The sequence below is a fragment of the Triticum urartu genome, chromosome 5 (assembly GCF_003073215.2).
Source record: "Triticum urartu cultivar G1812 chromosome 5, Tu2.1, whole genome shotgun sequence".
NCBI lineage: Eukaryota > Viridiplantae > Streptophyta > Magnoliopsida > Poales > Poaceae > Triticum > Triticum urartu.
Genome location: NC_053026.1, coordinates 592,139,482 through 592,160,648, shown reverse-complemented (window position 1 = coordinate 592,160,648; position 21,167 = coordinate 592,139,482). Strand labels below are relative to the sequence as shown.

The 21,167-nt window shown below is 48.4% G+C and overlaps 2 protein-coding genes across 2 annotated transcripts; both read left to right on the top strand.

Moving 5' to 3' along the window:
- Positions 1-640: 640 nt before the first annotated feature.
- Positions 641-2,300, top strand: LOC125506192 (UDP-glycosyltransferase 91C1-like). Its single transcript, XM_048671055.1, has one exon. The coding sequence runs from the start codon at positions 661-663 to the stop codon at positions 2,200-2,202; it is 1,542 nt and encodes a 513-aa protein (XP_048527012.1). The 5' UTR covers positions 641-660; the 3' UTR covers positions 2,203-2,300.
- A 4,228-nt stretch (positions 2,301-6,528) lies between these two features.
- LOC125506191 lies at positions 6,529-7,351 on the top strand. Its single transcript, XM_048671054.1, has one exon. The coding sequence runs from the start codon at positions 6,678-6,680 to the stop codon at positions 7,155-7,157; it is 480 nt and encodes a 159-aa protein (XP_048527011.1). The 5' UTR covers positions 6,529-6,677; the 3' UTR covers positions 7,158-7,351.
- The last annotated feature ends 13,816 nt before the right edge of the window (positions 7,352-21,167 follow it).

Sequence of the window (21,167 nt, the reverse complement as noted above, 5' to 3'; positions counted from 1 at the left end):
CTACTTTATTCCTTTTTCTTCATTTCTTATTTATTTTGTTAGTGGAAGCTCCTTGGTTGGATGATTCTTATATGGTTTTTTTGTCTAATGCGTGAACTTTCTCAAACTTTTTTTTTCAAATTCGTGATTTTTTTTACAAAAATCGTGTCCTTTTTTGAATCCGTGAATTTTTTTTCAAATTCATGATTTTTTTCTCAATTTTTCAATTTTGCTCCAAACTCTATGAACTTTTTTCCAAATCCGTGGACTTTTGTTATGAAAATCCAAGAACTTCTTTTCAAAATTGTTGAATTTTTTCAAAATCCATGAACTTTAAAAAAAACATGATTTTTTTCCTAAAATGGTGATTTTTTTTATATTCATTAACTTTTTTCGAATCCATGAAGTTTTCTCCAAATTTCATGAACTTTTGTCCAAATTTGTGAACTTTTTTCATTTCCATGAACTAAAGGTCGAATAGGTCAAAAAGAGCTCAAGATTCGATTTAGATCAGCATAGGTCAGGATGCAACGGGGATTTCGACGCCGGGTTGGTTTCGCCCAACCCATCATGGGGGTTTACTGGCCGCAAATAGTCCGGTCCATAAATCGTCGACGGCATGCATGCACGCGCAAGGGCCATCAACAGCGATTGATGTCACCTGATCCCAGTCCCTTTTTCATGTGGGTGGAGCATTCAGTACGGGGCAAAAATAAATTCTGCAGAACATATTCGTCATCACCCTGCCACCAAAGCTTTCGCGCCTGCTGTGCTGCGATGGAAGAAGCAGCAGCCGGCGCCGGCGCCGGCGCCGCGCTGGAGGTGGTGGTGTTCCCATGGCTGGCGTTCGGGCACATGCTCTCGTTCCTCGAGCTGTCCAAGCGCCTGGCGGCTCGTGGCCACGCCGTCGCCTTCCTCTCCACGCCACGGAACCTCGCCAGGCTCCCGCCGGTGCCGCCGCACCTCTCGCCTCGCCTCCGCTTCGTGTCGCTGCCGCTGCCGCGCGTCGACGGGCTGCCGGAAGGCGCCGAGTCCACGGCCGACGTGCCGCCCGACAAGATCGAGCTCCTCAAGAAGGCCATGGACGGGCTCGCGGCCCCGCTCGCCGCGTTCCTGGCCGACGCCGTCGCTGCTGGCAGGAGGCCCGACTGGATCGTCCATGACTTCTGCCACCACTGGGTCCCGCCCATCGCCGGCGGGCACGGTGTGCCGTGCGCCGTGTTCATCATCGTCTACGCCACCTTCATGGCCTTCCTGGGGCCGCGGTCGGCGAACGCCGAGCACCCGCGCGCGGCGACAGAGGACTTCGCCGTCGCGCCCAGGTGGATCCCGTTCCCGTCCACGATCGCGTACCGACGCCGCAGCGAGGCCGAGTGGATCGCCGCCGCCTTCCGCGCCAACGCGTCCGGCGTGTCCGACATGGACCGCGTGTGGCGGCTCTTCGAGCGCTGCCGCCTGGCCATCTACCGGAGCTGCGACGAGGTCGAGCCCGGGATGTTCGCCCTCCTAGCCGACCTCTTCCAGCAGCCCGTCGTCCCCGCCGGGATCCTGCTTCCTGCCGTGATCGCTGATGGCGACGGAGAGCGTCCTGAGACCCTGCGCTGGCTCGACAACCAGCCCGCCAAGTCAGTCATCTACGTCGCGCTGGGGAGCGAGGCGCCGCTGACTCCAGGGATCCTGCACGAGCTCGCGCTCGGGCTGGAGCTCGCCGGGGTGCGCTTCCTGTGGGCTCTACGCAGGCCGTCCGGGATGTTCAGCGCCGCCATCGACGCCGTCACGGACGACGATCTCCTGCCCGCCGGGTTCGAGGAGCGGACGCGGGGGCGAGGGCTGGTGCACACCGGGTGGGTGCCGCAGGTGGCGGCGCTCGCGCACGGCGCGACGGGCGCGTTCCTGACGCACTGCGGGTGGGGCTCCACCATCGAGAGCTTCGCGTCCGGGCACCCGCTGGTGATGCTCCCGTTCGTCCTGGACCAGCCCCTCGTGGCGCGCGACATGGCGGAGAGGGGGATCGGCGTGGAGGTGGCGAGGGACGAGGGCGACGGCTCGTTCGACAGGGACGGCGTGGCGGCGGCGGTGCGGCGCGTCACGGTGGACGAGGAAGGGAAGGCGCTCGCCAGCAACGCCATGAAGCTGCGAGAGGTTCTCATGGATCAGGGGCGGCAGGAGAAGTACATTGACGATCTTGTGGAGCACCTGAGGCGCTACAGAGGCTGCTGCTAGTGGCGTGCTCCAGATTTGGCAATGAAAGTGTGAAATGGTGAAAACCATGTGAAAATGAAAATCGATCAATAAGTTTCACAATGAGAAATTTTAACATAGTCCCAATCTATTTTAGCCGTCTATAATTTTTTATCCAAGGGCCATATAATTGCCCCTGGAAAGGAACCCATGAATAACATTAAAGTACACTTTTGCTAAATGTAAATTGCCTCAGTTTTATTAGCACCTTCTAAGAGGTAAAGATTACTAACTTGGCAATATTTCTAAAACAAAATAGGCAAAAAGAAATTGCCCCTGGAAAGGCACCGACGAATAATATTCAAATACACTTTAGCAATATGTAAATTTCCTGAGTTTTAAATTTGGTTAAGTCAAATTTTAAACGTTTATTCTTTTGTCAAGATATGTGGTTTTTATTCCTAGTTGTGTTTCATGGCTTTTCTGCCTGAATTTTTGACTTATCCCTTGGGTCAGTCAATTTTAGTATTCGGCTTGAAGCTCGTTACCCATTGCCCTTTTTTTTCTGTTTGCATGTGTTTTGCTTTGGTCTTTCTTTTCCCTTTTTTTAGCCAGCTTTCCTTTTTCCCTATATTGGTATATTTGGGATGTTGGGTGATTGTAAATGTATACCCACAGGTACTATACATTATGTATGTAAACTGTACTAGAGTGTGAAAATTCAGAAATTCAATTCGGTGCCCAGACTCATCTACACCAGATGAACAGTAAAATCTAAAATAAAAAAAATTAAAAAAATACAATATTTTTTTGTGTTGCAAGATGCTCAAATGTGTGATGGCCGTGCAAAATTTTAGCTTGTTTGAACATTCAAGAAGCTCCTGCCAAAAAAGGCAAAGTCCAGTGTGAAAAATGTTGATTTCAAAAGTTTATCAAACTCCCAAATTTTGTCTTTTTTGCCACGAGCTCCTTGAATGTCCAAACAAGCTGAAATTTTGCACGAGCCTCACGCAATTGAGAATCTTTCACACAAATGTTTTTGGAATTTTTTTGAATATTTGTATTTTTTTTTCTCATTTTACTGTTCACACTTGGGTGTAGATGAGCCCGGGTGCAGAATAGCCGCTTCCGTGAAAATTGCGCTATTATATGCTTATTCTTTAAACGTTACAAAAAGTGCAACTTCAGTCCAAAGTTGTGTGCAAGTTTTTTCTTTATTTGTACTTCTTCTTAAATGTAATACCATTGCTAGTGATTCATTCTTCCTTGGACTATTTATTTTCAATTTTTTATTAGTTTTATTTATTTTTCTTTCTTATGTAAGGATAATACAAAAGCAACTAATTCTTTCCTTATTAGAAAAAATATGTTTTTGTGATAACTCCACTATTGCATGTTTATTCTTGTATATTATAAAAAAGCGCAATTTATATTTAAATTATGTGCAATTTTTTAATAATTATTTTCTTTTTTCTTAACTTGTAATACCAATGCCACTAAGTCCTTCTTGCTCAGAAAACTTCATTTTTTATTTAGTTTTAGTTTTCTTTTATTTTCTTCATTATATAAGGTTAATTCCAATGTCAACAATTCATTAATTCTTAAATTTTTTGCAAAAAGTTCCACTATTATATGCCTATTTTTGCATATTACAAAAGGTGCAATTTATCTGTAAATTGTGTGCAAATTTTGTCATTCTTTTTCCTTTTCTTCATAAAGGGTAATACCAATGCTACTAATTCATTTTTCCTTAGAATTTTCTTTGAAAATTGTGTTTTAGTTTTTTATTCCTTTTCTATCCTTTTAATGGTAATATCAATGCCATCAATTCATCCCTTATTTGAAAACCTTTTAAGAGTATATGCTTAGCCTTTCATATTATAAAAAGGCGCAATTTATGTGTAAATAGTTTTCAAAATTTTCTATTAATAATTTTTTATTGTTGCAATTCTTAAAGGGTAATACGAATGCCACTAATTCATTCTTTTATAGACTATATCTTGCTTTTTTGTGTAAGCATAAATGCAAGTTCCATACAATATGTGTTTAAATTCTAGTAGAATGCAAAATTTTCACTTATATGTTTATTCTTACATATTATAAAAATTGCAATTTGTGTGCAAGTTTTTGTTTTAAGTTTTTTTTTGACATATGAATGGAACTGTGACATACAAAATTAACACGTGCATTTGTTTTCAGTCAAATTCTAGTTTCTTCAAAATAAAATATGAGAATCCATTAATCTATTTTATTTGGATTTTTTTCAGTCACATATAATTGTTGGAGTCATCCATCGTCCATAAAGCATGTTTATGAAAGACAATAATGTGCATTGGTAGTAGGTCCGTTTTTATGCCATGTTGCAATAACTAGAGCATCGGATATAATCTTTTTGCACAATAGAAAGCAACAACAATCAAAGACCAGGTTTCGTTACAACTCTTACCTCTCTACGGATAAGAAGACCATTGTAAAACTGTTTAGAATATTCTGAAATATGACAACTCAGAAGACACTATTGATGTTTCAAAATCTTATCCAACTCAGTAATATTAGTCACATATCACTCATTTTCACTGAAACTTTGAATACATGTTCTGAAATATCCCAATTGAAAGTATACTAGTGAAATTCAATCTTGAATTTTCAGAATATTCTGAAGTAAAGTCACACCTCACTCAGTTTCACTAAAGATCGAGTAGTACTGGCCCTAAAAATTGTAAATGATAATATAAACTTTGTTTCAAAAATATTTTGAAATCAAGAGTGGAATTGAATTTTTTTTCACGCCCGTGAGTTTCTCCTCCTCGTTGTGCCGATTGTGGGGCCAAAGCGCTCGCGGATGCACTCCTCTTCAAGGCGCATGGTTCCGCTTGGGTTTGGGTTGAGCCTCGATGGTCGTGTGGTCCTCGGGCTTGGGTTGAGCCTCGATGGGGACATGATCAAATGGGATTAAGGGACAAGGAAGCGACACTGTCGTTGATGGGGATGATGGCCCCAAGCGCTTGATCCACGCCGCCCGCTATGATGGGAGCCACTGGCACCACTAGAAGGGCCAGATGTCCTGCGGTCATTGTCAAGTGTTTTCAGATCCCCCGTGATCACCATCATGGGAGCCGCAGTGCCATGTGGGCCTCGGCGAGAGGAGGATGCGACGACTAATGCTTCGCGGGCAGAGTTAGCACCGCCGACGCCCGAGATCTGGACTATAGGTGCTTGTCTGAGAGGACCTTCGACCGATAGGCTACGTCCCAGCGCGCTAGCATTGCTAGATAAAGGCGAGGAACTAGCCATATAAGGGGGAGGGATGAGGCAGCTAGGGTTGGGTTATGGGGACGCCACAACATCCAACTTTTATAGCCGTGGTGGCGGGTGGTTTGGCGGTCGATGATTCCGCCACGAGTATCCAATGGAGTGAGCTTGCCATAAGTGTGGTCAAGTCGGCCCCCTTGACGATGATTTTCAGTGCCGGACACGGCTGGCAGCGTCGCTTCAAACACGCCCGTGGCGCGAGGAGGAAGAAGATGAAAGATCCCTCCCCGCGGACGGTTGGGTTTGGAGGAGTTCCAAATGAGGCCTCCACAACCTTCATATTTAGATGCTCGATCTCTTTTTTGGAGCAAGCTTCAAAAAATTTGTGGCCGCGACTGACGACTCTGTGAGAGCTACTTTTTGATTGTTGATCGTCATACCAGTGATTATTATGGCAATCGACCACATATGGTGCCTTTGCTATAGTTTCTGTTGGGTTCTCACGTCGAGGGTGCTTGGGGATGGGGGCGCTTCAATGCAGATTCATGACTTTCTATCGGGGACTCGGGGCGATGAAGTTAGCTTCTTGTGCTGAGTAGATCCGGTGTCAAGAGTCGGCCACAGGTATGGCATAGTGGATCTTCAAGGGTTTAGTGGCCGTGACTACGTTCCTGTGGCGCTGATCTTTAGAGACACGTGTTCGAAGATTTCCTGACCTTCATCCATAATGTCAAATTGGTCCTAGCAGGGGAGCGGTGACAAAGTGTGTCTTCAGCACGTTTCGACGGCGACGATGGTCGTTCAATGGTCTAGGAATATTCTTTATGATATTTTGGGTACTTTATTCCAGCGGTAAACCTTTCCGATAGATCATGCAGGGAGTCCTTGTTTGAAGCCTGCAATGGATAAGGCACTCTCTGCGTCGTTACGGTGTGCGGCGATCACATGGCTAAGCCATTTGCGAGGCAAGAAAAATTCCAGGCTGAAGAGTGACACTGACTACTGAGTACCTACTGACCATTGACTACACTACACGTGCTCTCACCACGCACACGGAGAAGCGAAAATATCCCAAAGCATGACCCGACGACCACATCAAGCAGATAAACGTGGCTCCCAGAGGCCAAACTCAACACAAAAATCAAATCCGCTGTCGGAAGTCTCCACTCCACTCCACCCTCCAGCAGATCCTCAACAAGCCACGACCAGAGCTGCCGCGGCGAGCGAGAGCGAGAGCGAGGGGCCGGCGTTCGACCGACGACGAGATGAGCGTGGTGGTCCTGGACGGGTCGACGGTGCGGTCCTTCGTGGCGGACGAGGCGGCCTTCGCGCGCAGCGTGGACGCGCGCTTCGCCGCGCTCGACGCCAACGGCGACGGCGTGCTCTCCCGCGCCGAGCTCCGCCGCGCGCTCGAGTCCTTCCTCCTCCTCGACGGCGCGGGCTTCGGCTCCGCCGAGCCGGCCCCGCTCCCCTCCGAGGTGGCCGCCTTCTACGACGCCGTCTTCGAGCAGTTCGACGCCGACCACAGCGGCGCCGTCGACCGCGCCGAGTTCCGCGGCGAGATGCGCCGCATCATGCTCGCCGTCGCCGACGGCCTCGGCTGCCAGCCGCTCCAGGTCGCCGTGGACGACGAGGGCGGCAGCTTCCTGCTCGAGGCCGCGGACCACGAGGCCGCCATGGTCGCCGCCAGGGTCCAGGAAGAACGCGACAATGCCGCGGCCGAGGAGGCAGCCGACGGCAAGTAATGACGGCGCCGACGGCTCCACGGTGTGTATACGTGTCAAGGTGGAGACGTGGAGTGCCGCGTGGCGTGTACCTGTGAGACGAGTGGTGTGCCGCGTGGCGTGTACGTGTGAGACGGGTAGTGTGCCGCGTATGTCCTGATTCCTTAGTGTAATGTACCGAATGTTATGAATAAAATCGTTTGAGATTCTCCAAAGGCCTAACATTTGGTTCGCCGTTAAACTATGGCTCCCAGCATGCTTACGAAATTTTGCGCCGCTGATTCTCAAAAATAGCTACCGATCATAAGTACAAATGCATTGCCAATCTCTACTCCTAATAGAGTAGTTGGTATGACTGCGTGCATGATATTTTCGTCTCACCGTTTTAGTCCTTTTTTTTGACTGGTTTCTTTCCATCCTCTCCCCCATCACTCTATCGATTTATTTTTTTCTCCACTATTATCTTGTAAACAAACACTTTTCTATCATATAAAAGGTTGGTCGATAGTGTGCAAACGAGCATCCATGTGCGTGAAAACGGGATGGCCCACTCAGTGGTTCTATTTTTTCAATGTTTCTTTTTCTAGTGTTTCCCATAATCATGAATATTTTTTGGATTCAAGAACATCTTTTGAATCCATGAATATTTTTAGAAATTTAGAACATTTTAGAAATTCATGAACTTGTTTTGAAATTTGTGAGCATGTTTCAAATTCATAAATATTTTTTTGAAATCCGTGAACATTTATCAAAAATCACAAACATTTTTCGAATCCACAGTTGTTTTGAAATTTGAAACACTTTTGTATAATCCTTGAACATTTATTGAAATTCATGATATTTTTTTAATCCGCGAACATTTTTTGATGTTGTAAATCATAATTTGTGAGTTCGACGATATAATTGGTAAAATTGCCGCGCCTTCCACTGCACCACGGTTGTTAATCAAAGGCACTTTTGTAAGGGCGCTTTGTAAATGCCTCAGAATCGTGCTCAGAGGTGGCGTTTTAGCAAAATGCCTCGATCAATGCAGCTTTGAAGGCATCCTAGAAAAGCGCCTTTGATTGAGGCAGCTTTGAAAGCATTTTAGGAAAGCGCCCTAGATTGATGCACCATTGGACGCGTTGAGGGAGTCTTGAATTAAGGGGTGTCCGGATGGCCGGACTATACCTTCGGCCGGACTCCTGGACTATGAAGATACAAGATTGAAGACTTCGTCCCGTGTCCGGAAGGGACTTCCCTTAGCGTGGAAGGCAAGCTTGGTGATACGGATATGTAGATCTCCTACCATAGTAACCGACTCTGTGTAGCCCTAGCCCTCTCCGGTGTCTATATAAACCGGAGGGTTTTAGTCCATAGGACGAACAACAATCATACCATAGGCTAGCTTCTAGGGTTTAGCCTCTCTGATCTCGTGGTAGATCTACTCTTGTACTACCCATATCATCAATATTAATCAAGCAGGACGTAGGGTTTTACCTCCATCAAGAGGGCCCGAACCTGGGTAAAACATCGTGTCCCCTGCCTCCTGTTACCATCCGGCCTAGACGCACAGTTCGGGACCCCCTACCCGAGATCCCCGGTTTTGACACCGACATTGGTGCTTTCATTGAGAGTTCCTTTGTGCCGTCACCATTAGGAAGGATGCCTCATCCCGTCTTTAAAGACGACACCGTTGCTAAGGGAGCTTTGGCTGTCGGCCAGACTCTCAGGCTAGGTGGTTTCCTTATGACCACCCGTTCGGCTGCTGCACCGACGATGACCTCTCGGGTCATCGAAAGCAATCTTCACGCCAGCTCGGAATTCGCCGAGCAGCTAGATCCAATGGAGCTCTCTTCCCTAAACGAGCTCTTGGATCGCTTCGCCGCCCTGGGAGTCGCTACGGATTACGACCAGATTGGGTCTAAACCCGATCTAAGAGAGATTAACTCCCCCCAGGTCACCCATCACGTTGTCGTGGTAGAGGGACAGCGCGGCGACCCTTCATCTATCTTAAGGACTAGATACGCCGGATTCCCGATCCCTCCAAGTCGGATACCCGTGGAGGGGAGGACATCACTCAAGACCTGAACTTAAAGTCAGGTGACGGGCTAGATTCATTGGACAGCATCCAAGAATCCAAACTTCCGAGTTCGGAAACTCGTTGGCCCCTGGGTCTCAGATTGGGTGAGGTTTGGGATTTGATTCCGCCCACCCACCCGTACATAAGCGATCTATCCCAAATTAGGCAAGAGCCCGAAGAAACAGTACATCATTACTGGGCCAGATTTCTCCTGGTTATGAACAGGATAAAGGACTGCCGCGAGCAAGACGTAATTTTATTCTTCTGCAATAATTGCACGGACAAGGGAATCCTCAATGCCATAAGTCGTCGTGATATTACACGCTTCGCTGACTTGGCGTCCATAGTACGAAAGTACTGTGCGATGGAAAGCGCCTGAAAAACCGAAATAAAATTTTGGGACAATTCGGCCCTGAATACAAACCCAGTCCGAAACAAAAGGGTGCATCATCGCCAGACACCCGGGTTCAATACCAGAAAGCAAAAGCCCTCTACAGGGCACATAACCGTACTGGAAGGGTGGCTTAATGGACCCTGTAAAATCCACAGTGCAGAGGGCGCCACACCAACTCACAGCCTTAGAGCATGTTGGATACTCTGGCAGGTGGCAAAAATTGGCGAAGATCTTCTAATTCCAGAAGCCACAGAAAGCCACCCCAGAGAAACCAGTACGGTATTAACAGTCTTCGAGACTTTCGCATCAAATAATATGCGAAAAAGAACACTCTGCGGCCTTGCCGAAGTCTACCAAGTAGCAACAATAAACCCATGGAGTGACACGGCTATTACTTTTAACGCCAGTGATGAACCTAAATTCCGAACAACCCGAGCACCAGCCGCATTGGTCCTCAGTCCAATAGTGGACGGCTTTCGTCTTACCAAGGTACTCATGGATGGCGACAGCGAATTGAACCTCATTTATGAGGAAACCCTTCAAAAAATGGAAATAGACTGGAGCCGCATTGAGCGAAGCAGCACAACCTTTAGAGGAATAATCCCCAGTCAGGAAGCGCGTTGTACAGGAAAAATCACACTAGATGTGGTGTTCGGCACGCCGGATAATTACAGGTCCGAAGAGGTCACATTCCAGGTGGCCCCATTCAGTAGCGGATATCACGCTCTGCTAGGGCGGGAAGCGTTTAGAGTCTTCTAAGCAATATCCCATTACGGGTACATGAAGTTCAAGATGCCCGGGCCTAACGGAATCATCACTCTCGTTAGTGATCCGGACATAGCACTCCGCGCCGAAAACAAGACAGCCGCACTGGCGCTCGAGGCGCTATCCGAAGCCCTAGCGGCTGAGGAACTGACTGCGCTGCGCTCCACGGTAAATAGGGACGGTGTGCTACTTGATAAAAGATCCAAGTCCACCTCCATTAAACCGGCGGACGAAATAGTCAAATTCCAGGTCCATCCAACGGACCCCAATAAAACAGCTTCCATCGGGGCACAGTTAAACCCTGATGTAGACGCTGCACTGCGAGAGTTCCTACGAGAGAACTGGGGCATTTTCGCCTGGCACCCTTCAGACATGCCAGGAATCCCACGCAGGCTGGCCGAACACAGCTTAAATATCCTAAAAGGATTCAAGCCAGTCAAACAGGCTCTTCGGCGTTTTTCCGAACCTAAGAGATAGGCCATGGGAGAGGAACTAGCCAAGCTATTGGAGGACGGATTCATCAAAGATATAAAACATCCGGACTGGCTAGCAAACCTGGTGATGGTACCAAAGAAGGACAAAACCTGGCGTCTGTGCGTTGATTTCAAAGACCTTAACAAGGCTTGCCCAAAAGATACCTTCCCTCTCCCCCGCATCGATCAAATTATCGACGCTACCGCAGGACACGATTCGTTGTGTTTCCTCGACGCATACTCCGGCTACCATCAAATAAAGATGGCAGAGTCAGACCAAGCCGCAACGGCATTCATCACACCATACGGCCCATTCTGCTTCAACACAATGCCCTTCGGGCTCAAAAACGCCGGCGCAACATATCAGCGCATGATTCAGACATGTCTGGCAAACCAGATGAAAGGATCGATATGGTTGACTAGAGGGGGGGTGAATAGGCAACTAACAATTTTTAGCTTTTTTTTAACAATTTAAACTTTGCATCAAAGTAGGTTGTCTAGATATGCAACTAGGTGAGCAACCTATATGATGCAACAAGGATAGGAACGCAAGCAAGCAAGATATATGAAACAAATAAGTTTGCACAAGTAAAGGCACGAGATAACCAAGAGTGGAGACGATGGAGACGAGGATGTGTTGCCAAAGTTTCTTCCCTTTGAGAGGAAGTACGTCTCCGTTGGAGCGGTGTGGAGGCACAATGCTCCCCAAGAAGCCACTAGGGCCACCGTATTCTCCTCACGCCCTCACATAATGCAAGATGCCGTGATTCCACTATTGGTGCCCTTGGAGGCGGTGACCGAGCCTTTACAAACTAGGTTGGGGCAATCTCCACAACTCAATTGGAGGCTCCCAACGACACCACGAAGCTTCACCACAATGGACTATGGCTTCGCGGTGACCTCAACCGTCTAGGATGCTCAAACACCCAAGAGTAACAAGATCCGCAAGGGATTAGTGGGGGGAATCAAATATCTCTTGGTGAAAGTGTAGATCGAGGCCTTCTCAACCACTCCCAAGCAAATCAACAAGTTTGGTCGGCTAGGGAGGGAGATTGGGCGAAAATGGAGCTTAGAGCAATAATGGAGCTTGGGGGTGGAAGAGATAAGTCAACGGGAAGAAGGGGACCCCTTATATAGTGTGGGAAAAGGATCCAACCGTTACCCACCAACCAGCCCGCGGCCAGCAGTACTACCGCAAGGGCGCGCGGTACTACTACTTGCAACCAAGCGGTATTACCGCACGGCTGTGCGGTACTACCGTACCGACCCACGGTACTGCTGCAACCCTAGCAACAGAAAAGATAAACAGACGCGCAGGAGCTGCGGGCGGTACTTCCACACACGCGGTACTTCCGCACGCGCGGTACTACCGCAAGGCAAACACCCCAGCCAGGGGGAAGGGAACTTCCGTGCCTACTTCCGCAAAGAAACGGAAGTAGCAAAAACCCGACGCAGTAGTACTGCCGAGGGGCGGTACTACTGCCTGACTGTATAGCGCGGTACTACCGCTCGGCGAAAGCGGTACTACCGCAATAGGTGCGGATGTAAAAAATTACATCCGCCCCTACTACCGCAAAGGGGCGGCACTAGCCTGGTGGGCAGCGGTAGTGCGGCTCCAGGGGAGCGGTACTACCGCGGGCACCTGCGGTACTACCGCGCCACCGCACGGTACTACCTCGGATGCCTACGGTACTACCGTTTTCCTGGGAGTAGTACTACCGCGACCAACCACAGCAGCCAGACAAGGGAGGCAAGAAAACGGAGGAAGCTCCAAGGAAAAAGGAGGGGACAAGAAGGAGACATGTACGTGATGATTCCACCCAAACCTTTCCAACGCAGACCCCCTCTTAATAGTACAGCTTTCCTACGACTCAAATCCACCAAAAAGAAACGTAGAAAAGACGCCGTCTTCATCATTCTTCGAGGGGCACCCAATCGTCTTGTGCCTAGCAATGAAGTGTCTGGAATACTCAAGGCACACGATTAGTCCGCAAATGCGTTGTCATCAATCACCAAAACACTTAGGGATAAATATGCCCTTACAATCTCCCCCTTTTTGGTGGATTGATGACAATACGGGATTTGCACAAGGAAAATAAAATTAAGTAAATGCAAACCCCTCCTCTCTAGAATATAGACGGGCTCCCCCTAGATGTGTGCCACCTAGATGAGTGCTTTGGACTGCACGGCACACGAATACTAGGATCAAAGCTCCCCCTATATTATGGAGACAAGGCATATCTATCACTAGACAAGATAGCACACACATAAGTTAACTACGATAGATAAAGTGCATATGTCTTACACCATATGTGGAAAGGTCTCGAAAGCACAAACCAAACAAGAGCAAACAAGCACAAACGAGGTCCAAAAGACAAAGCAAATAAACGCACCAAGCACGACACAACGCAAATCCCTACACTCTCTCCCCCTTTGGCATCGAGACGCCAAAAAGGCAGAGAGGACACCTACACACACGGGGTGGCTCAGGCAGAGAAGTCGTCCCACTGCTCCTCGTGCTCCTCGTCAGACTCAGCGGCGGGGATAGTCTCCTCGAAGTCATCCTCTGAACTGGTCCACTTGTATCCCTGCTTTGACATCCAGGCAGCCTCAGGTGTGATGATGTCCTCAGACAAGCTAGACACATCCTCTCCAAAGAGCCTCATAACCTTCTTGTCATGGCAGCGACTCTCCTTGTATGCCACGTGAGCCCTGTACCGTCCCTTTGCCTGCATGCAGAAGAGAATCTTCATCTTGTCCTTTAGCTTCTTGGCCCATGACGGCTCAAAGGAAGGAGTGGTGGACCTAGCAGCACGGTCCTCAGCAACATTCTCAGCAGCAGCCGCCTCCTCACCAGCAGCCCTCCTAGCAGAAGAGGCCTCAGCACGGGTAGTGGTGTTGGCCCAGTTGGGCTTGACGCGGAGGCTGATGGACTCATGGCGAATCCAGTCTGGAGCAAGGAACCCATCACCCGGGTACATCTTCTCCCAAGTGGTGGAGAGCAGCAGAAACAGGTACGGTCCATAGATAGGTACCTTGCGAGTGAACACCGCAAATCGAAGCTCACACCACATGATGTGTGAGACATCAAGTGGCTGAGTCTGAGAAGAATGTGCCTCTGCACACATGAGCAACATGTCCACTAGATATGCATGGACCTTGTCCTTGTCGCCAATGCGTGGGAACAGAGTGTTGCGGAAGATGCGATGCATGATATCCAGAAAGGAGTTTAACACCCAAGTTGACTTGCCATTGGGGAGTACCTTCTCAACAAGGAAAGGCTGAAGCAGGTTCTTGTTGGCAGACTCAGAGTTGGCATGGGGGCGAACACCAACGGGGGTGTGAAGTCCGTCATCGGGAATGTGCAGCAGATCCATGAACTCTTTCCATGTAGCAGACAGCTGACGGCCATTGGTCATCCAGGTCATCCTCCGCTCCTCCCCGAGATGAAAGTACACTGAGGCAAAGAACTGACAGATGAGCTCAGGGTCATAGTCATGGTGAAAAGAGATCACCGGCTCAATAGCAAACTGCTCCACCAAGTCCAGAGCCTCTCCAAAATAGTCGCGAAACTTGTCCTTCCGCATGTGATGCATGTCTATCCACTTGACCTCCACGAAGGTATTTTGCTTGCTCTTGATCACATCCAGATAGATGAGAACCTGTTGCTTGTTCCAGAACATCTCAGTGCCTCTGAGCACAGCCCGAGGAGTCACATAGGGATTGATCCTCCGGCGTTCGACATACTCAGAGACAGAAATCTCGTCCATGCCCTTAGCAGGTTCCTTTTGCTTGCTGACAGTGGTCTTGACATTGCGCTTGGGGGCATTGGAGCCCTCTGGGCTTCATCTTGGGGGTTGCGCAGACGCTTGGAGCCAGTGTCACGACTGGGATTGGAACGGCGAGAGCCACCACCTGAGACACAAAAACGCAAAACACCCACAACAGCCAAGAGGGATTAATGCAAAGACCACAACAAAGCAAGAGAAACAAGCAGAAAGAACACATGATAAATGCCTAGAGAGAGATTTGATCCCTACGGTAGTACTGCCAAGTGCTGCGAAGCTAAGATAGTAGTACCGCTCTTAGACGCGGTAGTACCGTGCAAGGTCACGGTAGTACCGGGTCTAGGAGCGGTAGTACGACCTTAGCGCCTCGGCTAGCGCGGTAGTACCGCGTCTGTTGAGCGATAGTACCACACGAGCTAGCATGGTAGTACCGCACTTGACGGGCGGTAGTACCGCAAGAGCGGTAGTACCGCACATCAGACACGGTAGTATCGCACCGCGTCAGATTTGAACAGGTTCAAATCTGAGAAAAGCCCACGAAACCACGGCGGTACTACGGTTGGACAAAGCTACCACAAGACAGCATATCAAGTATGATTCCTACGCATCACGACTCTCCTACATCCTACTCTTGCATAGATTTGGCCTAAAATCTCAAGAACAACAAGTTTCTCCCCAAAAACCTAGAAGCAAGAGAACAGCCAAGAAAAAGAGGGATTTGGGGAAAAACCTTGGTCCATGGCAAGAGGAAGTGGTGGGGAACGATCCCACCGGCCGGAATCCGAGGAGAGTGGCCGGAGATGGAGATCCGGCGAGGGCCTCCGGCACCGTTCTTGAGCGAGAGAGAGAGACATGGGGAGAGAGACAAATGAATGGGTATGGGGAGTTGGAACTCCCCTGCCCAAGTCATAACCCCCACACTCCCTCGACGGCGTGGTAGTACCGTGCCCCAACGCGGTAGTACCGCCCGGCGCGGTACTTCCAAAGTACCACACCTGAGCGGTAGTACCGTGCTGTGGCGCGGTAGTACCGGGCCTCCCAAAGCGGTAGTACCGCGGCCAGCCGCGGTAGTACCGTGAGCTCAAGAAGACGCACGTTTCGAGCACACGAAAAAATGGGTCTTTGCACAAACACTCCGAGCCAACACGACACCACAAGACCACGCAACACACAAAGCCAGGAAGGCACACAAAAAACGAAACAACCACGAGAAACCACCTCTCCAAAGAGAGGGCGGTGGCCGTAGCTGTTGGGGAACGTAGTAATTTCAAAAATTTCCTACGCACACGCAAGATCATGGTGATGCATAGCAACGAGAGGGGAGAGTGTGATCTACGTACCCTTGTAGACCGACAGCGGAAGCGTTAGCACAACGCGGTTGATGTAGTCGTACGTCTTCACGGCCCGACCGATCAAGCACCGAAACTACGGCACCTCCGAGTTTTAGCACACGTTCAGCTCGATGACGATCCCCGGACTCCGATCCAGCAAAGTGTCGGGGAAGAGTTCCGTCAGCACGACGGCGTGGTGACGATCTTGATGTTCTACCGTAGCAGGGCTTCGCCTAAGCACCGCTACAATTTTATTGAGGATTATGGTGGAAGGGGGCACCGCACACGGCTAAGAAAACGATCACGTGGATCAACTTGTGTGTCTATGGGGTGCCCCTGCCCCCGTATATAAAGGAGTGGAGGAGGGGAGGGCCGGCCCTCTCTATGGCGCGCCCTAGGGGAGTCCTACTCCCACCGGGAGTAGAATTCCCCCTTTCCTAGTCCAACTAGGAGTCCTTCCATGTAGTAGGAGTAGGAGACAAGTAAGGGGAAGAGGGAAGAGAAGGAAGGAGGGGGCGCAGCCCCTCCCCCTAGTCCAATTCGGACTAGGCCTTGGGGGGGGGGGGGGGGGGGGGGGGGGGGGGGGCGAGCGGCCTGCCTCTCCCTCTCCCCTAAAGCCCAATAAGGCCCATATACTTCTTCTCCCGTATTCCCGTAACTCCCCGGTACTCCGAAAAATACCCGAACCACTCGGAACCTTTCCGATGTCCGAATATAGTCGTCCAATATATCGATCTTTACATCTTGACCATTTCAAGACTCCTCGTCATATCCCCGATCTCATCCGGGACTCCGAACTCCTTCGGTACATCAAAACTCATAAACTCATAATATAACTGTCATCGAGCGTGCGGACCCTACGGGTTCGAGAACAATGTAGACATGACCGAGACACGTCTCCGGTCAATGACCAATAGCGAAACCTGGATGCTCATATTGGCTCCTACATATTCTACGAAGATCTTTATCGGTCAGACCGCATAACAACATACGTTGTTCCCTTTGTCATCGGTATGTTACTTGCCCAAGATTCGATCGTCGGTATCTCAATACCTAGTTCAATATCGTTACCAGCAAGTCTCTTTACTCATTCCGTAATACATCATCTCACAACTAACTCATTAGTTGCAATGCTTGCAAGGCTTATGTCATGTGCATTACCGAGAGGGCCCAGAGATACCTCTCCGACAATCGGAGTGACAAATCCTAATCTCGAAATACGCCAACCCAACATGTACCTTCGGAGACACCTGTAGAGCTCCTTTATAATCACCCAGTTACGTTGTGACGTTTGGTAGCACACAAAGTGTTCCTCCGGTAAACGGGAGTTGCATAATCTCATAGTCATAGGAACATGTATAAGTCATGAAGAAAGCAATAGCAACATACTAAACGATCGAGTGCTAAGCTAACGGAATGGGTCAAGTCAATCACATCATTCTCCTAATGATGTGATCCCGTTAATCAAATAACAACTCTTTGTCTATGGTTAGGAAACATAACCATCTTTGATTAACGAGCTAGTCAAGTAGAGGCATACTAGTGACACTCTATTTGTCTATGTATTCACACATGTATTATGTTTCCGGTTAATACAATTCTAGCATGAATAATAAACATTTATCATGAAATAAGGAAATAAATAATAACTTTATTATTGCCTCTAGGGCATATTTCCTTCATTAGCCACCTATGTTTGAGTCAATTGGTATGGCACCGCGAAGAATTATCCTTGGGTCCATGACCAAAACTCGTCTTTGAAGCACAAGTACCATCAAACATGGCTAATGTGAAAGACTTGATCGATTTATGCATAATGGGGGGAGGGAGAGTTCATTGAGAGAACATCACTCCCCCTATGTCTATGCCTACATCTAAACAGGACAACACGTTGAGTATGGTGGGGTGTGCAAGGGTTCAAGCAACATTGCTCGAATCAATGATATTTAGCTCATGCCTTAACTCACGAAATCTTGCTTCATCCAAGGGCTTCGTGAAGATATCTGCAAGGTTATCATGAGTGTTGACATAGTTGAGCTCGATCTCTCCTCGCCTAATGTGATCCCGGATGAAGTGATACCGAATCTCAATATGCTTCGTCTTGAAGTGTTGCACTGGGTTGAGAGAGATCTTGATGGCACTTTCATTGTCACACCAAAGAGGCACTTTGTCACAAATGACACCGTAATCCTTTAAAGTTTGCCTCATCCATAAGAGTTGTGCACAACAACTACCGGCCGCCACATACTCCGCTTCGGTGGATGAGAGAGACACACAACTTTGCTTTTTGGAAGACCAACTTACCAAAGAGCAACCAAGAAATTGGCACCCTCCGGAAGTGGACTTCCTATCCACTTTGTCTCCCGCCCAATCGGAATCCGAATACCTTACAAGCTTGAAGTTTTCTCCTCTTGGGTACCATAGGCCAAAGTTTGGGGTATGAGCCAAATATCGAAAGATTCGTTTGACCGCCACATAGTGACTTTCCTTAGGTGCAGCTTGAAAACGTGCACAAATTCCCACACTCAACATGATATCCGGTCTAGATGCACAAAGGTAAAGCAAGGAACCTATCATGGAGTGATATACCTTTTGATCCACTGCTTTACCATTAGGATCTATGTCAGGTTGGCACTTGGTGGGCATGGGAGTGGAAGCCGGCTTGACATCACTTAGCTTGAATCTTTTGAGCATGTCTTGAGTATATTTGGCTTGATTGATGAAGGTTCCTTCTCTTCTTTGCTTCACTTCGAACCCTAGAAAGAACTTCAACTCTCCCATGGAAGACATCTCGAACTTTGAGGTCATGAGAGCGGCAAATTCCTCATTGAAAGCTTTGTTAGGGGAACCAAAGATAATATCATCAACATATAATTGGCACACAAACAACTCCCCTTTGACCTTCTTAGTAAAAAGAGTGGGGTCGATTAGCCCAACTTCGAAACCACGGTCTTGTAACAACTCGGTAAGGTGGTCATACCATGCACGTGGGGCTTGTTTAAGGCCATAGAGTGCCTTACCGAGTTGATACACATGATCGGGAAAGTAGGGATCCTCGAACCCGGGGGGTTGCTTGACATAAACCAATTCATTAATGGGACCATTAAGAAAAGCACTCTTCACATCCATTTGTTGTAACTTAAAGTTATGATGAGAAGCATAGGCAATCAACATGCGAATAGATTCAAGACGAGCAACGGGAGAAAAGGTCACCGTAGTCGATACCCTCGACTTGGGAGTAGCCTTGTGCTACCAAATGAGCCTTGTTGCGAATGATAATCCCATGGGCATCTTTCTTGTTCTTAAATATCCACTTGGTTCCGATGACATTGTGGTTCCCCTTCGGTCTTGGCACCAATCTCCACACTTTGTTGCACTCAAAGTTGTTGAGTTCTTCATGCATGGCATTGAGCCAATCTGGATCTTCTAGCGCCTCATAGACCTTGTGGGGTTCCACACAAGAGACAAACGCGTGATGCTCACAATAATTTGCTAATTGTCTACGAGTGCTTACCCCCTTTCGTAAGCTTCCAAGCACATTTGTCATGAGATGATCCTTGGTGGAGAGCTTGGAAGCAACCTTGTCGGCACGACGCTCTAATTCCTCCTCGGGGGTGAGACGAGGAGTGGTCACTTGATCATCTTGAGCGTCATCTTGAGCTTGTTCTTGTTCTTGAACTCGCTCGGAGGAGAGAACTTGACCTTGGGCATCACTTGATGTGTCAACACCGTCTTGAGCGCGATCTTGCCCTTGGTCATGTTCTTGAGGATAAGGGCCTTCATGTTGTTCTTCGGAAGCGTGTGGGCCTTGGGTTGGTGATGGCTCCGCTTGAGTGGAGCTTTGTCCTTGTCCTTCGGCCACAAGGGGTTCCTCAATGGGTAGCATAAAGCCAACACCCATTCTTCTTATGGCTTGGGGAGGAATTTCATCACCTACATCACAAGTGCCACTTTGCTCCACTTGGGAGCCATTATTCTCATCAAACTCCACGTTACACGTCTCCTCAATAAGTCCCGTGGATTTATTGAGGACACGGTAAGCATGAGAGTTTGTAGCATAACCAACAAATATGCCCTCATAAGCTCTAGCCTCAAATTTAGACAACCAAACACCTTTCTTGAGAATGAAACACTTACACCTGAACACCCGGAAGTACTTGAGGTTGGGCTTGTTACCGGTGAGTATCTCATATGGAGTCTTGTTCAAGCCCTTGCGGAGGTAGAGCCGATTGGATGCATGACACGCGGTGTTGATGGCTTCGGCCCAAAATTTGTACGGAGACTTGAACTCCGCCATCATGGTCCTTGCCGCATCCATCAACGTCCGGTTATTCCTCTCCGCAACACCGTTTTGTTGAGGGGTGTAAGGTGCGGAATATTGATGCTTGATCCCCTCATCACTAAGAAACTCATCCAAGGTGTAGTTCTTGAACTCAGTGCCATTGTCACTTCTTATTGTCAAGATCTTTGCATTGTATTGACGTTGTGCTTCATTTGCAAAGTCAATGACGGTTTGTTGGGTCTCTCTCTTCCTCTTGAAGAAATACACCCACGTGTACCTTGAGTAGTCATCCACAATCACCAAGCAATACTTCCTACCTCCAAGACTATCGAAGGATGGAGGCCCAAAGAGATCAATGTGAAGGAGCTCCAAAGGCCTCTTTGAATAAATGATAGTCGTGGGAGGGTGAGCCTTCTCATGTAGCTTTCCTTCGATACACGCACTGCAAGCACGATCTTTAGCAAAACTAACATTCGTTAGTCCACGGACATGGTCCCCCTTGAGGAGACTTTGCAAAGATCTCATATTGACGTGGGCTAACCGCCGATGCCAAAGCCATCCCACATCAACTTTAGCCATTAGGCACGTAGCGGTCTTAGTGGGTCGCTCCGAAAAGTTAATCACATATAGACCGTTCTCGACATGCCCAACAAAGGCTACTTTAAGAGTCTTGCTCCACAAGAGGGCCACGGTATCGATATCAAAGAAAGTGGCAAAGCCCATGATTGCAAGTTGACGAACGAAAAGTAAATTGTATGCAAGGGACTCAACAAGCATGACCTTCTCGATCGTGAGATCATGAGAGATGACCACCTTGCCAAGTCCCAATACCTTAGAAGATGAGGTGTCACCCCACTCGACATTGGTGGGCATAGATGGAACCTTGTGCACGTCCACCACCAAGTCCTTGATTCCGGTCATATGATTTGTAGCTCC

Bases quoted from the DNA above. Each gene is read 5' to 3' on its own strand.
- LOC125506192 (XM_048671055.1), top strand. From the start codon at position 661: ATGTGGGTGGAGCATTCAGTACGGGGCAAAAATAAATTCTGCAGAACA.
- LOC125506191 (XM_048671054.1), top strand. From the start codon at position 6,678: ATGAGCGTGGTGGTCCTGGACGGGTCGACGGTGCGGTCCTTCGTGGCG.